We start from the raw sequence: 18,223 nt of genomic DNA on the forward strand, positions 1-18,223 counted from the left end.
TGCCTTGAGCCCTGTGTTGGCTGGGATTGGCTCCAGCAGACTGCCGTTAGGAAATAGCGGGTTGGATAATGGATGGATATTATTCCATACACTTTTGAATCCACTTCAATCTTTTTGAAAAAGGCACACTAATTATAAAATTAGCTAAAGCCCCCTTTTAAAATGAATTACTTTTTGTGAGGGAACAACTTTTGCCCCTGCTCTAATGGCCAAGTTCCCTACAGGTATTTGTGCTTCTCCAGACAGAAACTGTTCCTTTCTTTACAGTCTAGGTAAGTTAAGGACTGAAGCAGGTTATTTAAGCTCCAAGGATGGCTGAAGCACACATATAGCAGAGCAACAGGAGCGTGAACCATCCATAATTCTTTTTGGTGTCGGAATTTTACATTTTTGATGTAACTACAAACTAAATTCTGTCCACAGATTGCCACTAAAAACTAGTCTGGTGAATTATGCTGCTGTTTGAGAAGGAAGATTTTTCAACTGGTGCTCTGAAACAATCCGTTGCAGGACAGTAGCAGTGAGCTTGTTCAGCTCTGTCTGCAGAAAAAGAATGTAATTATAAATTGCACTAAAACGGGATCTAAAAAGTTGTCTCTTTATTAATGAACCGTAAAAGAGGTCACTCATTCACCAAGGCGTCTTCTCTCTGGCATCTGACAAATCAGGAAAAACAAGAAGGCAGCTGAGGCGCTGTGCGTCCTTCCTGTTCTGGTGTTGAGGCCAGCTGCGTTGAGAAATTGGCTTATGAGGAGCAGTGCAACAGGAGGGCAAGCTGAAAATGAAAATTAAAAGAAAAAGGGTAATTATGGATTCAGTGAAATGGCAGTGAATAATAAAATGTCTTGCACTTTTTCATTCTCCTCACTGTAGGTACTAAGGTGATAAATTATACAGAAGGGACTGTATGCAGAGATATATTTTGGAAATGAGAGACATGTGAGATTAACAATTGTTCTATTTCGCTTTGTACAGTCTGGCGCTCATCTAGGTGTGTCATGGGGAGCAACCTGGCAGGAGCACGAGATGGCAAAAAAAGTGACCTAACAAAAGGGACAAAAAAGAAAAAACGTTATCATGTATCTCCCAACCATTAAGTATGAAAGTTTATCAAGGAATAAATGTCCACTTGGCATGTTATAATCCCATAAATTAAAAAGTTCAAATGTTTGTCCAAAGTGTAATTAATAACACTTCATAGTTCTACTTCTGTCTACACCTACAGCAGGCTCCTCCTTTGTTTTCTCTTCTCTCCATCTTGTCTTCAGATTAAAAATGTGTAATGTGTGTAACAACTCTAGGGGGCATGCCAGCCACCCAATCCGACCCAACACAGACAGACGCTAGAGATACAATGATAAAAACAAAGACGTTTTTACTTTCTTCACCACGTGGGAAATGCTTTCCCTGTTTCCCACGGGCCCAACACAGTCCCACAAGCACAAAACTTATAAATCTTTTCTTCTCTCTTTATAGTCCTCCACTGCTCCTCAGCAAGCTTTGTCTACCTTCCACCTGACTCCGGCTCCTCGAGTACTGTCTGCTGGTCACTTATATCAGGCACCTGGAAGTGCTTCAGGTACTTGTTGCCCTACTTCCTGTAGCACTTCCGGATGTGGTGGAAAACTGGCCATACGGGATCAGGAACAGCTGCAGCGCTCCCGGATTCCAACAGGGCTGTAATCGGACTCCATCTCCTGTGAAGCCCTGCGGGAGTCCAAGGTACGGCTGCCATCTAGTGTTTTGGGGGAGGTAGTCTTCTGTCCGCACTGGCTCCCCCAGTCCCTTCCACAGCAGAGGTATCCTGGCCGGGCAAGGGCCCTGGCCATCAATGATACGGGACAATAATATGAATTGCATGGAAGATTCTTGTCAAAGAAGGAAAGGCAGTGCCATCAGTGTCCCTTGAAATCAGACACTGTCAATGCTTGCTCTGACCCTGACCATGGGTTTAGGCACCAAGAACTTTATATATTGACAAGTTCAACCATCATACAGTTACTATTTGTTTGAAACATTGCTTTGTTTTTCTTCACCCTGTGTATCCTGAAGAAGTGCACTTAAGCCTCATGTCCATGAACTTGAGTATCATATTAACTGGAGTGTCTCCTAATCCAAGACACAATGAATGCAACCATTTGGCTCCAACAAATAACAAGGTGATCAATACACTCAAAAAGCTGGAATTGATTTCCCACGGTTAATTCTGATAAATGGCTTAAAAAAATACAATTTCAAACTGATCATTATTTTGTTTTGTCATTTTCTAAATAACTGGTTCATTATTCAGTATGCAAAGGATGCTGAGTGTCTTCACCCTCTCTGTAGGGCTTTAATGGAGTCATCAACATGAAGCTGAAGGACATGGAAATAAGAACTGAAGTGAAGGCACAAAGAAAATCTATAATAATATGCTTTGACGTCAATTAATAAAATGCCAAGTGGTGAAAACTCTTGATATAAGAATTACGTTAAAGTAGATAATTTTGTTGCAATCAATGTTATGATCCTCTGACCTTGGCTTTTAATTCATGGTAACGGTTGTTTTCTATAGCAACACCCATAATGCACTCCTACATTATGCCTTATGACTGCTGAGATAAAACACCATTTCAGTAATCTGGTATCGAGCTGATCATGATGGGATACCAGAGGTTTTTTACCGCAGTCCAAAGACATACAGATTAGTTGGATTAGCGATGTTAAACTGGCCCTCGTGTGAGGCTGTGTGTCTGTGTGCTCATTCTGCGATGGACTGGCACCCTGTCCAAGGACTTTCCCTGCCTTGTGCTCTATGCTTCCTGGGACAAGATCCAGCTTTCCTGCAATCCTGCTCTGAATAAGCAGGTTTGGAAACCGGATGGATGAATGTGAAACACACAGAAGAAAAAAAGAACACAAATGTCAAACAATATTCTGCAGTAATTTTAAGCCTGAAAGGGTGTTACATTATTTTGGCCATTTGCTCAGTCTGTTCAGTTGTTTCTGCGAGTTGTTGTCCTTTTATGTAATTGTGAATTGTTTCTGGTATGAAAGTAACCCACCTTTGAAATACAATGGGGAAGACAAATGATTGATACAAAGAGGACTGTTTGACTTATGTTAGGTAGATTGCCCAGAGGGGACTGGGCGGTCTCTTGGTCTGGAACCCTACAGATTTTATTTTTTCTCCAGCTTTTGGAGTTTTTTTTTGTTTTTTCTGTCCACCCTGGCCATCGGACCTTACTCTTATTCTATGTTAATTAATGTTGACTTATGTTTATCTTTTATTGTGTCTTCTATTTCTCTATTCATTTTGTAAAGCACTTTGAGCTACATTTTTTTGTATGAATATGTGCTATATAAATAAATGTTGATTGATTGATTGATTGACAGTCACTGACCCTTTGAGGTGGGACTTCCTGTTTCCTCTCGCTCTCTCTTTTTCCATCTTGATCTTCTTCGTACTCCACCATGTTGACTTCACTTGCAAACACAATTTTTCTGATGACAATTTACCAGTGCTGAAGGAATTCCAGTATTCATCTCATCGCAGTCCCACAGAAGGCTTTTTCTCTGACTTTTATGAGGTGGGAACTCAGACTTGTGAGATTGTAGTTTATTCACTCCACCATTTCAGTCATTTTTTTGCATTCACTTTACTTTGAAGATTAAGGTCAGCTACATCATTTAACATCATCTTCTCTGTCACTCTTTCAACCTGGACTATGTGTGTGTGTTTGGTTTATGTTTTTCTTTTGCATGTATTGTGTGTAATGTTTATTTGGTGAGGAGACAAAAGGAGTAATCTTCTAGTATATGTTAATATTTGGTTATTTTTCCCCATTTACTAATTCACTGTGTATATACCTTCAATGATTTATGTTTATATTCCTCTTTCTTGACAGTACTTTCACCTTTATGTCTTGTTAATTATTACCTTTAAATCATCAATCGGTTGGGGGTTAGATTGGTAAACTTGTTTTAGGTAGAGTACTGTGTTGACTTGGCCATGTCCAAACTTTTTCTAGGCTTGAGGCCTGCAAGTGTGTCATTCTGAGCCAGTTATTAACAAGCTCATGTAGAGCCTCACTTTACAGCTCGGTCAGTTGCTAAATGTAAGGGACGATAATACGCCCCTAATTCAAACTCCATGAGCCCCTTAATCAGAGATCAATTTCCATCAAAATTATTGAGCTCTTTTTCTTGCATTTATATATTTCATTTATAGAATAGTATGACTTTGTAGTATTTATTGTTAGTTTATGCAGTGTTACTGTACATTTACCAGTACAGGGTTCACTATGTTGTGCTTTGATCTACTGAAGTACATTAAGCATTTAGATTCTGAAATGTTTTATTACTTGAAGAAATTTTAAAAATAAAGTAACTTGTAATGAACAAGTACAACTAACATTTTTATAACTAGTGCTAGTTCAGCAGAAAGTAGCCCTATTTTCAGAAATAATTATCTACATAATATAACATTCTATAATCCATTTCACATTTGGCCAGACCTGAGAACCAGGTAGGGAACAGCGCTGGACAGGATGCGAGTACCTTGCAAGAAAGCTTGCCCAAGAAGTGGAAGGATGGGGGAAGGCAGCCTCTTTAGGTCACTGCTTCCCCCAGAACGCTAGATGGCAGCTCCCCTGGATTGCAGCGGTGCCCCAGATTCCCACAAGGTACTATGGGACTTGGGAGTTCTTTATCTCAACCCTGCTGGGTAGCACGTGTAAAATGTAAAAATGGAGGAGCCATATGGCATGGGGTTTCCGCCTAACCCGGAAGTGCTTACAGACCACGTGGGCGGAAGAACAGAAGCACTTCCAGGTTGGCAAATATAAAAGGACTTGCTAGCCTCACAGCGACGAGCCAGTCGGGTGGTGGAGGACAAAACTTGTGAGGACGAGTAGAGGTGAAGAAGAGAGAGAAAGAAGAAAGGATGGTGTGTCATATTATTAGGTGTTTTTGTACTGTTCTGTACTGTGCTCTTGAAGTGGGGGGGCAACAGAAACGCTTCCCCACTGAAGAATACAACGTGTCCTGTGTTGAACTTGTGTCTCAGTCTGTCTGTGTCGGGATTTGGGGGAGCAGTACACCCCCTGGAGGTCCACAACAGCAAATACGTTTTTAGAGAATGTGACAACAAAACCTGAGCAGGCAGAAGAAAACTCAGGATGCTGGATCTGCCATGCAGTCCAGGACAATTTAACATTCAAAGCGAATTTCTGTGAAAATAAAAATGTTTTGAATTTGTACACTCTAGTGTGGGAAGCCAAATGCACAGAGCAGGGTAATTTCAAATTGAGCTGTGTGTACAAACGAATAAACAAGTTTCTAATTAAGGAATACATTTACAATCATAAAAGGCGGCCATTGAGTCCACTCAAAATTAAATTTGTGGACCGATTCCTCTCACTGACCCCTTTGAAAATTAAGCATTTTCCTCATTTTCTACCAATATGAAAACTATTAGTCCCCATCAATTAAAAATGCAGAATCACTTTTTTTTTATGGCAATAGCAACTTACTTTTATAGAATGTGATCTGTTCAAAACAATCCATTAACTTGCTCAGTCTCAGGGTCAAGGTCAATGTCATAAAAACATGGCCGGGTAGGAAGGCCAGGCATGGTGCTCATCTGTAGGAGAAAGACACCTGATTAGCTGGAAACATGCTAGAGACAAGCACAAAAAGACCTAGTGATTCATGCAGCCCACTCAAGCCCCAAACTTTAAAACGGTGAATAATTCACATGTAGGTAACTAGTCTAACCCACAGTCCTGATGGCTGGGCCTTATCAACTGCCAAATCCTCCTGGCAGTGAAGGCTCATATTGTTCATTTTAAACAGCACAGGTTTCCTATCTTACAACAGTACACTGTGTTTGCTACTTTAGCAATATATCCATTTCATTGCCTATATGATATTGTTAATAAAATATCCTAGGAGACACAGTTCTTTTATTTGACACTACCTCTCATCATGCTAGAATAATTTTACAGTGGTGGCTGAGCAAAGGTGCTGAACACTTTAAGTTGTCAACTGTGCCACAGCTCAGCAGCGTGACAAGCTGGCTCTCAGTGTTTCTATAAATGAGAATATTGTTTTTAGGGGCCTAGTAAGTGCAAAAACCCAAGACAACATAAATGTGTAAGTGTATAAACAATGCAGTGCTTTAAGCAGATGTACGTGCACAGCACATCCAGTCTCTAACACTTCAGCAGCCCCCTTCTCATTTAAATGGAAATCAGTGAACCACCTGATGCAAAAACATTTTTCAGCCTCCCTCCTGTCTGTAAACCTTTCCTTCACACCAGCTGCTTGCTTAGCTTCTTCCAAATAGCACTGTGGCCTCTTGTGCTCCAGAGCTCAGGTTTCCGAGCGCCCACGCTGAAGGTTTTTCATTCCAAAGGAGCTGATGTTTCAAGATACCAGAACACCAATGGTTAAGTACCTTCAGAAGGTACTTAAAAATAGGTTTGGTTTTGCAAAGTAGATTGATATTAATGAGAAAAAATAAAAGCTCAACTTACTGTGCCCACTAATGGGTATAGGAAGCCAGCCCCCACGCTAGCTCGTATATCCCGGATTGGCAAAACAAAGCCAGTAGGAGCTCCTTTTACTTGGGGGTCATGGGAGAGTGAGAGGTGGGTTTTCGCCATGCAGATTGGCAGATTACCAAAGCCCTAGAAGAAGATACAGTACATGCTGAAGGATATCAAAAAAGAAACAGTATGTTTTCTTAAAACTAAAAGTGGGCTTTAATGTGGGGTCTTCAATAGCTAATATTTACTAATTAAAATAGTAAATCAAAGTGACTGTTTACTAGCAAACTGGACTAATAGCTGTGTCAGTGTCAAAGTACACACAAAAATGTAAAAGCAGATTTGTGGAGAATGAGAAATGCATCTTCATATCGTTCATATAATTTCAAGTGTGGGCTTAGCTGCAGGGCTTCCAGCTACAAGAACCATCGTTTCTAATCTATTCATTGTAAATATTAATAGTAAACATTAAGTTACAATGCCTGACTACAGCATTATTCTGTTAGTCTCAGATCTTATCAGTTCAGTGGGAGAATATCAATGCCCCATGTATTATATTATATATACAGTTGCACACAAATTTTATATTTTACAGTAATCCCTCGTTTATCGCAGGAGATAGGTTCCAAGGCCGGCCACAATAACTGAATTTCAGCGAAGTAGGGACACCATATTTATTTAATTATTTAACGTGTATTTGGACATTTTTAAACCCTCCCTATACTGTTTACAACCCACCCTTTACTCTATTAATAACAGGGACAACTGTTAAGCAATATGAAATCAGTAGATAAGTTTACAGTTACTGTATAGCGAAGTACACGTAGCTATATATGACGTGATGATGGTGATGAATATGCTGTGCAGTCAAAATGATGACGATGAAGGTGATGATGACTTTTACTGCGCAGCCGATGACTGTATTTTACGTCTCTTCAGACGGAGGTGCCATTTCCTGGGGCACCTCTTCCACGGTTTCCGAAGGTGTATCCGTAGTAGTAGTAGGAACTGGCTCTTTTTTGTGAGGCTGCAAAAACATTGTGATTGGCAGTTGCTGCCGCTGCTTCTTTTTTCCGGTCGAAGAGCAGCTTGTAGGCGGTCATGATGTCATCGACCTTGTTGCAAAATTGGACCGATCGAACCATATCGTCGTCCCATTCCTGTGACCGCTCTTGCAGATCCTTAGCCAGTCTGTGGGATCTGGGCATCAGTCAAAGCACCAATCACGGGCCCGATTAGAAAGCGGGAAGCTGTGATTTGTCGTCTCCCTCCCATGTACCAATCACAGCCCGTGTTACAACGCACTTAGTCACCGAACTTGTTTTGTTGTTCTTAGACTAGGAAATACTACTACTATATTTAAAAACCCGCAAAGTCGTAAATCTGCGAAAAGTGAACCGCGAAGTAGCGAGGGATTACTGTATATTTAAAATTAATTTTAATTACATTCCATCTTTTATGAGAGAATGAGAAAAATGTACAGCAGGGCCAAATCTTAGGTGGTACGGCTTCATAACTTTAAACGAAACTATATTCATTTGCTATTCAAGTGGTAACAAGCGCATGCAACGTTAGTCTTGCAGAGCCAGATGTATAATATATACATCTGGAGACCACCATGAGTGAATATTGCTGAAAACTGGGAGGGGATCGTTAGATGGCTCACCGACTGTCACACTTCTAAACCAATTCAATGCCTCATGACGGCGGGGATTTTGAAACGCAAAGACCAGCGGTGCTTTAGTTAACCTGGTCTGATAGCAAACAAGCTTATGCTCAGTTACAATGATGGGGTGGGAGTTGATGTGAGTTTTTAAAATATTGGCAGCTATGTTTTTAAAAAATATGAATTAAAAAATACGTATTTAAAGTAAATGGTGTGTCACACTCCGTCAAAAGGAATTGAAATGGACAGGTTCAAATCCCCGTTACTGCCAAAAGGGATCCAACTCTTTTGGACCCTTGAGCGAGGCCCTTAACCTGCAATTGCCCCAGGGTATGCTGTACAATGGCTGACCCTGTGCTCCGACTCCAATAAGTATGCGAAAACTAGCAAATTTCTAATACAAGAAATTGTATAAGGCAAAATAAACAACGAAAAGACATAGAATGCAGATTTCATTACTCAAAACACCTGAATCAATAAATTTGCCTAACAAAACTAGAACAGTGGATGAGGCTGCACAGCATCCACTTTCTGATTGCACGTCTAATGAATAACTAAAGTAAAGCAACATTACTATCTAACTGGAATAACATGCCATACCAGAATATTGCCGCCATGTTTAAATCCGTAGTATATCTGTTGAAAACAATGTTCATTTAAACTCTGCTTGCTGTTGTTATGCCATATAGTGAAGCATCAGTCAAAATGACAGATATTGAGGCAGACAGAAGCCCTTCTCAAACTTGTGGGGTCAGGTACCTGCAGTGCTCCATGAGTATGTCTGACACTTTTATCGCTGCACTCATTACAACATGCAAATTAACCATTAAGCTCCCATTACCTTGTACTACTGAGTGCCTGAATTTATAACTGCAATTTTAGCTTTTTATTTTCTCTCAGCATCCAGTCTTTTGTTCAGTTTCTTTTACTTTCCTCTTGAAACCCTGAGTTCTTAAAGTGCACAGACTAGAGAAAATGGGGGTAGGACTTTAGAGAGAAACCCTGTGAGTTTATGCTGCATTCCACTTGAAATGCAAAGCTGAATTTTCAACTGGAATGTCCTCACAAGTGGGATTTCCTACTTGGGGCTGGCCTATCAAGTCTGAGTTTCTCCAACTTCATATTCTGATGTTAATCCAACATGGCGACATATACCACAAACTTGAGTGAAAGCTGCCGTATTATACTGTTTATTAGCACTTCTGCCTATTTGTATGTGACTGAATCAGTCGTATACACAATACTGTGCAACTTCTATCTGTGAACATATTGCTGCTGTGTTTGGATACACAAAATGCCACGTAATGCACTGCTATCAAATGCTATTGTGATGGAGCAAACATAATAAAGGTTTTCCTGGATGTGTCCATATTGGTTTTCCAAATGTTTTCCTGGGACGTGGTCATTTCCAGCTCCAGCATCTCGGATAAACTCAACGCAGCAATAGACTTTGCAGTGGTGGATTTTGCCACTATTCACTACAAACTTTTTAACTCCTTGTCTTTAAATGTGTATCTGGCTTTGTGAGACCAGGGAATCACCCACCACACATCTGAGCTTGTGACCATTCATTTTATAGATTAGCCACCAAATGGTGAAATTAGTCACACTACTTGCAACATTGTGCTTCCCATCTCTGTAACATTTAGAAGGTTTGGCACACACTCACTACAGCATCTATTATAAGGATGTCTCATCTCCTTGATATAATCTGCGCAAAATATAACACAAAAAATAAGTGCTACGTCTTAAATAATAAAAAATATAAAATGGTGTAAAAGAATGGTTTTAACACTATTAAAACATTGCAGCTGCCCATTACCTGCTGACTGAATTCTTGGCCTTGCTCTAAAAGATCCAAGATGTGCCAGATGCACTAGCAACGTTTGGTTCTGCGGTTTTTTGAATTGTTATTACCAGCCTTTGAGTATTAATAAGAATCTAATTCCCTAGTTAATTAACAAATAAACATTTTTTAATGTATTTTCCGCTAAACACCAAAGGTTAACTATATAAACTAAATGACTAAACATAATGAAGGAAAGTTACAAAAATAAAGAAAGTTTACTTGGATGAAGCATAACAAAATGTTTAATTGTTTAGTAGTATTCAGTTCAGTTTACTACTGTATTCTGCTTTCCACCAAGTTCAGGCTCAAAGCGCATACACATACTGTATTTATAACTATAATACAACAAATCAAGATTAATCAAGATTAATAAATATCTCTCTCTCACACATATATATATATATATATATATTGATATTGTGATGGATGGCCGGCCGTTTATCCCGGCCAATACCCCCAAGCCGCCAGGTGGAGCCCTCCTTGCAGTATGGAGGTCCCCAGAAGACCAGCAGGGCATCATGGACAATGGAGTTTTTATGCACAGCCTTGCTGGATGCCATGGGGGCCACTAGGGAACGCTGCAGGGAGGAATAATGGATATTTTCCCTACGCCCCGGAAGCACACGTGGACAAGAGGAATGACATGCTTCCGGGGTGACGAAAAAAACTTGTACCTGACCTGGAAGTGACTGAGAATCACATGGACTGGGGATTAGGAACACTTCCGGGTCAGAAGATATAAAAGGACTGTGAGAGCACCCAGACAGCAAGCCGAGCTGGGTGGAAGGGTGGCAACGCGTCTGGGAGTGGAGGATTGTTTATTGTTAGTAATTGTGATTATTTATGAGTATTGTGGAGATTTAATAAAGTCAATTTGAGGACTTTTACCTGGTGTCTGGAGTCGTGGACAGGGGTTCAAGGGAGCGAGAGCGTACCCTATCTACCACTATATATATATATATATATATATATATATATATATATAAATATATATATATTATCCATCCAACCATTGTCCAACCCGCTGAATCCGAATACAGGGACACGGGGGTCTGCTGGAACCAATCCCAGCCAACACAGGGCACAAGGCAGGAACCAATCACAAGGCAGAGTGCCAACCCACCGCAGGACACACACAAACACACCCAGCACACACTAGGGCCGATTTAGAATTGCCAATCCACCCAACCTGCATGTCTTTGGATGGCGGGAGGAAACCGGAGTGCCCGGAGGAAACCCACGCAGACACGGGGAGAACATACAAACTCCACGCAGGGAGGACCCGGGTCTCCTAACTGCAAGGCAGCAGCACTACCACTGCGCCACCTATATATATATATATGAATAAAATCCAACGTCTGTCTGTCTGCTTTTCACGAAAGAACTACTTAACGGTTTAAGATCTGGTTTTTTTTCTATAATTTGCTTGAACATTCCGGTTGATTTTGCGACTTCTCTCATTGCGCTAAGTATCATAGCTTGTTTGCAGTAACGATTTCTTTGTGCAAATCCGAGAGGGATGCAGCGGGCTGAGGGGAGGGGGGCAGGACCCTCCTTAATCATGCGCCAGCCTTGGTGCGTTCCTTAACTCTGCTTAGCTAGCGAAAGAGAGAACTACTTAATGGATTTAGATCAGGTTTTTTTCTATAATTTGCTCGAACATTCCAGTTGATTTTGCAACTTCCCTCACTGCGCTAAGAACCATAGTCTGCTTGCAGGAGCGATTTATTCTCGCTAATCCGAGACAGAGGCTGTGGGCCGAGGGTTGGGAGAAGCGTAACGTCAGGAGTGGGGAGCCAGGCAGGGCTCTCCTCATTGTCCTGTTTCACTACTAAGTGGGCAGAGCTGCGGGGGATGGCTAGTTCAATAATAAAAACAAACATGCCATATCAAACACGCTTTATAATCAAAATAAATCTCCATGATCAATATTAACAAATAAATAAGCACACCAATAGCAGTTATTACTCCTAACATCTGGTCAGTTTATTTCTGTTAGTCACTCACCTGCCTGGTGTAAACCTCAGCTTTATGTTGTGCTTCTGGAAGCAGTTCAATGTCAGAGGCACCGTAGATCTTCTGAGCTATAATCCGAATCTTGTCTTTGATTGGCAACTGCAGATAAAATATTTGAGAGTTTGTAATAAAACAGCAGATATTTCTGGTAATGGTTGATGATTTTATATTTGCTTAACATTAAATCAGTTTACCTCTACATCATACAAGAACTTGAAGTTACTGGGGGCCTCAGCTGCTTTCTGAACAGCTTTTGCCAAGTCAACTGCACCTTTGCCACCTTCTGCCCAATGGGAACAGCGAACAGCATCAAATGCCCCGGCTTCTTTGGATAAGCGACATAGTAACTCTAACTCGGCACTTGTATCGGTCCTATATGCAGAGAAGAGGAGGAAAGAAAGTGACATGCAAACTTGTTAAGACACAAGTATGAACCTTTCTGGACACTTTGTCTCTGCAGAGTGATCCTTCTGTACTACTGGTGCAACGTGGCTGGATGAGCTTTTAAAGTTGGTCCATACCCTATGTTGGCCAACAAGCTGTGGCCCATTTGTGCTGTATTACTGATAAATGTGTGTAAGACAGCAAACTGCTGTTTCAAAAAATAACCTTTTATCTTTTACTTTGTTTTCCATGCACACAATTCATACACTACAACATTATTTATAGGATGTACCGTAATTATATTTAAGTATGGTTTACTGCAGAGATAACAACTATGTATTAGTTTTGAATTCTGAAGTTTCCAAATATAGTAAAATAATAGGGGGGTCCTTACTTAAAAGAATTGACTGCCACCACAACAGGGACTCCAAATGTTTTGGCATTCTCAATTTGCTTCCGCAGATTGCTACACCCTTTCTCCAACAGTTCCAGATTCTAATAAAAAAAAAAAAAAAAAAAACAGAACAAAAGGCCACATGAAAAAGGAAAATTGATTTTTAAGTGTGCTTTGTTACAAGTGATACTGTGCAAGGGTTGGGGCTTGAAGATCAACATAAACTATATCTACATTGGAGCAGTCTTCAAAATTTGTCCTACAGGACATGCAATAACAAGTGGAAAAGGTCAAAAAGAGTCCTTTCTTTAAGGATTCTTGTGGTTATAAGCAAAGATAAAAACACTAATGTCATCAGAAGAGTCACCAAATTTGTCAGAGCAAAAATACAATCAAAGTAATGTTTTAAAGCTTGGACACTAATAATAATTCTTTGCATTTATATAGCTCTTTTCTCACTACTCAAAGCACTCAGCAATTGCAGGTTAAGGGCCCAACAGAGCAGAGTCCCTTTTGGCATTTACGGGATTCGAACCGGCAACCTTCCGATTGCCAGTGCAGATCCCTAACCTCAGAGCCACCACTCCACATGTTGATGTCATGATGTCACACAATATACAAACCACATGCTCAACAACAGTAATAAAATGGTGGTGCCCATAAAAATAAAAAAAACACATAAAATGGCTGTCACCCACGAGAAATGAGTGGATGAAATGGTGGCATGACGACATTACAAAACTGGCAATTAAAAAAGTAATACTCAAAAATAAAATGTAATAAATTATTATTGACATGTTCCTGACAAATAATAGCTTGAATTAAAACCTATAAAAAAGCAGTGGTTTGCCTCGAGGCACTGACACACCGAGTATGGCACACTAATGCCAATCAGACTGTGAAGTGAAGTGCCACGCGTGTTACCTCTTACATTCCTTTACATCACTGGCACTAAAATAAATTGGATGAAAACAGTATTGAAGCATATTACAGGCATTATATCATGTACTTCTGCTAAAGACAACAATAGTAAAATATTGTGTTGGTACTTATTCAACAGCATTTGATACTTTGATACGATTTACTTCACAACAAAAAATCTTTTACACTAAATGAACCTATCAAAATCGAATGCATTGTAAATTATTGATATGACTGAAAAATCACATAATCTTATACATCATTGTAAAAGACTTTACTTTGCAATTAATAACAAAAAAAAAAATATAAAATCACGATCAACACCACAAAATCCTGGGGTAGAAAAACTAAGTACATCCCTGGCCTTAACATTTGGTTTTGGCCACTTTCATGGAAAACCTCACACTGAATGCAAGACCCCTTTGCCTACTTCCAAACTGCTTGAGCTGACTGATATCTGAAGATGTTCTTGCATGCACATCATACTTCATATCACCTCACAACAGTTCAAAGAGATTTCGATCCAAGATTTGACACAATCCAAAACTCTCCTACTTTTTTTTGAATCAATCTGTTGTATATTTCTTTGGATCTCTGTCCTGCTGGAAGAACCATTTTTGGTTCACTTTCAGCTTTTTAACAGATGGCCTAACATTCTGCTTACATGTTCTGTGGTATACACTTAATGACATGAAAATGAACAACCCGAGACCATAAGCCTCATAAATGTAGGCTGCCACAGGAATTGTCTAGTAATTTGCAGAGTAGACAGCAAGTACATTTTGAAACTTTAACCAACAATTCGTCAGATTTCAGAAATTAGCCAGCTCTGCTTATATGAGAACAATAGTGTGTAACTGCCGGGTCAAATGTGTACAACATGTAGCAGTAAGATTTAAATGACTTTCAGGAGCAGCAAAAACACAGTAGAATGTTTTTAGGTGTTGGCTGGGTGTTTGGTTTTTCATTTTCTTGCCACCTTGAGTTAGGTTAAGCAGGTCTGAGAATGCTAGGTTAGCCTTTTCACTCTCCTATCCGTAGCACGGTTTATGTCTTTAACGTGACTTTACGATTTGAGCACATTATCACACAACAGAGTGTGAAAAAGATTAGTGGTATTAATACAAACATAACAGTGGTCTATTTCTGCTCCATTTGAAACAAAAACAACTGAAGCTGAATTTTGAGAACCTTCACAGGACTTTTCAGAAGCTCTGCCTTGTTACATGGAACTTTTATATGTGAATGTAATCAGCCAAGAAAACTGCACATTTGATTCAAGTCTTGGGACTGATTAACCTCAGATTTGCCCTCGGTATGAACGTGTCTACAATATTTCACCACTCTGGTTTGTAGCTTGTGGAGCCAACCCGGACACAGACAGGCGGACATGTTGTTTTTCACCACCACACATTTATTATATACACTATTTACAATTAATTTGGTCACTCAGACCCAGAATAAAGTGCACAAACCCCAACAATCACAGTCCTGGCCACAAATGCCTTCTTCTCGGGCCGCCTCCACTCTCCTTTCTTGCCTTGTCCTTCTTCCACCCGACTCTAGCTTCGAATGAAGGGAGACGGCCCCTTTTATCCTCTCCCAAACGAGCCCCAGGTGTTCCCGGCATTCCTCCTCTAGCCACGCCCCAGCATGGCGGAAGTGCCGGCTGTCCTCCCGGCAGCTCTCCGGGCGCCGTCCTAATTCTTCCCCCCAGCACTTCCTGGTGTGGCGGAAGTGCTGGGGTAACAGGTCTCCAAGGCATTGGGGCGCCTCCTGGCGGTGACCACGGGCCCCTGCAGGGTGGGGCTTCCATGCCCTTAACCCGTGGCCCCCAAAGCAACCAGGAAGGCGGCCCCCACGTGATCCAGGGTGGGCGCAGACCCACATCCGGTCCCTCATGGCATCCCGGCCGGGTCATGGCCCCTGGCATCCCTGACAAGCTGCTAAGAGCTTCATCTCCTGAATGACTGTTTTTAGTTTGTGGAACACTTCTGACACTGTAGTACAATATTACTAACTTTGGCTCATGAGTCAAAAGATTTTGTTCCGGACGCATGTTCCAACACCTAAATTATCTCTAACAAAATGAATTCCTGATTTAGAGGCCATTTCTTAAAGGTCTTTACAGACAACAGCGGCTATTTCTTTCCTGACTTTCCATTTAGAGCAAGTTTTGACATTTTTTTTTTCTGAATCTTAACTTAAATACTTTGCCAATGATTGTGGAAAGCAAAAATTTAGGCTACTTAAAAGCTATCTGAGAGTTTCCGTATATACTCACATATAGGTTGGGTCTTGGAGACCCGAAAAATTGATCATAAAATCAGACCCGACTTCTACACCTGTTCAAAAACACGATGCCTTATTTTTTTTCTTTTACATCTTCTTGCCTACTCCAATCTCAGTTTCTCAGACACATCAAATTCTGTTGCAGCAGCGCTTCACCACTTCAACAACGTTTAATTTAAAACCAGCTTCGTATTTTCTTCTGATCGAACGCTCCATCGTAAATAAGGGATACTCGTACGATAAAGGTGCATGAGGGTGTGAGATACAAAAAACACAAAACAGTGCAAACGTCGCTTCAGAATAGTTCGGGTATTACCATGTGGACACGTAGGCACAAAAAGGCCGTGTGCTCCGAGGTTACTCTCTCAGGTGAGCGTTAGCATATCATAATCTCTTGGACCAATAGTGTGAGTTTTCCACATTCGACTTATACGACCGACATTATAAAATACCAGAAATGATACTGTAAAATCAAGCCCCGACTTATACGCAGGAGATCTTAAACACGAGTATATATGGTATTTAAAAATTCACTTACTGAAGTTAGTAGGAAAGCCTGTTCTTTGTAGATAGCCAGTCATCTTGTATTTTTTTCTATTTGTAGATCATCTTTAATTCCACAGTTTGATCAGCTTCCCTTTACCCTAACTCCCTACCACCAATATGTCCATCAACAATCTTTCTTTTGAGGACCAGTTTAAAGTCTGCTAATACTGGCATCAGGTGTTACCCCTCATGTTTATGGTTAAACGCAAACTAATAGATTAAGCTTTTCATTTTAAGTCAAGACGGACCTTTGAGGTACCTATTTGATGACTTAGCACCCGATCAGGTCCAATCCAAGCAAACTGGCATAAAAAGTATTCTAATATGGGTACTCTGACTGTTCTACCCTTGAAATCTACATGTCTTTTGAGTTTTGTCTCCTGAATAATTTCCAAAGAGAACCTTTCTCAGTTAATACTTTGATTGGCATTGAACAGATCTGATTTTCCTGTGTGCATACACTTCAAAAAAAAATACAACACTTTTCAGGAAGAGATTCGTACTTTCTCATATTATCATATTCCAAAAAATACTACAGACGAAAAAAAAAACATTTTCTGTGATAATTTAGACTGTATCTTATAGTGCTTTTGTATTATTATTACCAACAGAATATAAATTCATTATCACAGCTTTCCATTTATTAATTCCCATATACATTTCACTTGTATATGACTTTGCATGATAAGCATCATTTCAAAAGTCACTTCATGTAGATCAAAAAATAAATAAATACAAAAGAACCATTTTTTTTATAACTAACATGCAGACAGCTTATACAACAAGCCAAAGATAGATCCAACGTCTTAGCCACTAGATCCCAATACCTAGCTTTTCAAAAATACGCTTTATGGCCTTCAATAAAATTTATAGACATTTGGAAAGAACCTGAATTACTATTGTTAAAATAACAATTCTTTTTATGCTTTGCATTTCTGAGTCATTCAATGTAAGCCTCCCCCATATATTCATGGAAGGAATATACTATGCCAAAAGGATTGTGGGCGATATGACCTAGAAATAATTTCACAATATGCATGAAATTTTGTATAATAATAATTGGTGGGGAAAGCACAGGTGCTTTCAAAATCACATAATGAAAAATAAAAACAGTATATATTTACAAAAACAAATACTACTTAAATAATGCAAGAAAAATAAGTATTGACCAGAAAATGTAACCTAATATGCTGGTTGATATAAAAATTTTAAAATACTGTAACTCAGTAATGTTTCATTTGGAAATACAGTATCTAGTCATGATGCCTAGGAAATCAATTGCACTTTTCAGATTTTTTTGTGATATAACATGAACATTGTGTATTTAATTGGATTACTTGCTATGGCTCAACATAAATACTTTATACTACTGACATAAAAAAAATCTAGACACTCTAGTTGATTCTATAAGTGAGCTGTGCTTTCCTATCACACAGTTAAATAGGCTATGATGATACCCGCTTTATGATGACGTCACATTATTAGTTAGTAAGGTGAGGTTGGGAGCATGCACTGATACAGCACATGAAGTTTGAATTAAGGAGATCACAGTCATCCACGGTGTAATTAAAGGAAACTGTGCATGCAACAACTACTTAGGTACTTAAAAAAAAAAAAAAATCACA

The 18,223-nt window shown here is 39.8% G+C and overlaps 1 protein-coding gene across 1 annotated transcript in view; it reads right to left on the minus strand.

The window, feature by feature from the left end:
- Window positions 1-582: 582 nt before the first annotated feature.
- Window positions 583-18,223, minus strand: part of LOC120518354 (C-1-tetrahydrofolate synthase, cytoplasmic-like) — an 87,135-nt gene continuing 69,494 nt past the window's right edge. Inside the window, exons 23-28 of the mRNA XM_039741118.1 lie at window positions 12,840-12,940; window positions 12,256-12,433; window positions 12,053-12,160; window positions 6,519-6,671; window positions 5,514-5,623; window positions 583-775 (exon numbers count right to left, since the gene is read on the minus strand). Coding sequence (XP_039597052.1) covers window positions 5,534-5,623; window positions 6,519-6,671; window positions 12,053-12,160; window positions 12,256-12,433; window positions 12,840-12,940 — 630 coding nt within the window. The 3' untranslated portion in view covers window positions 583-775; window positions 5,514-5,533. The remainder of the gene's footprint in view (window positions 776-5,513; window positions 5,624-6,518; window positions 6,672-12,052; window positions 12,161-12,255; window positions 12,434-12,839; window positions 12,941-18,223) is intronic.

This window comes from Polypterus senegalus, chromosome 18 (genome assembly GCF_016835505.1).
Source record: "Polypterus senegalus isolate Bchr_013 chromosome 18, ASM1683550v1, whole genome shotgun sequence".
Lineage (NCBI taxonomy): Eukaryota > Metazoa > Chordata > Cladistia > Polypteriformes > Polypteridae > Polypterus > Polypterus senegalus.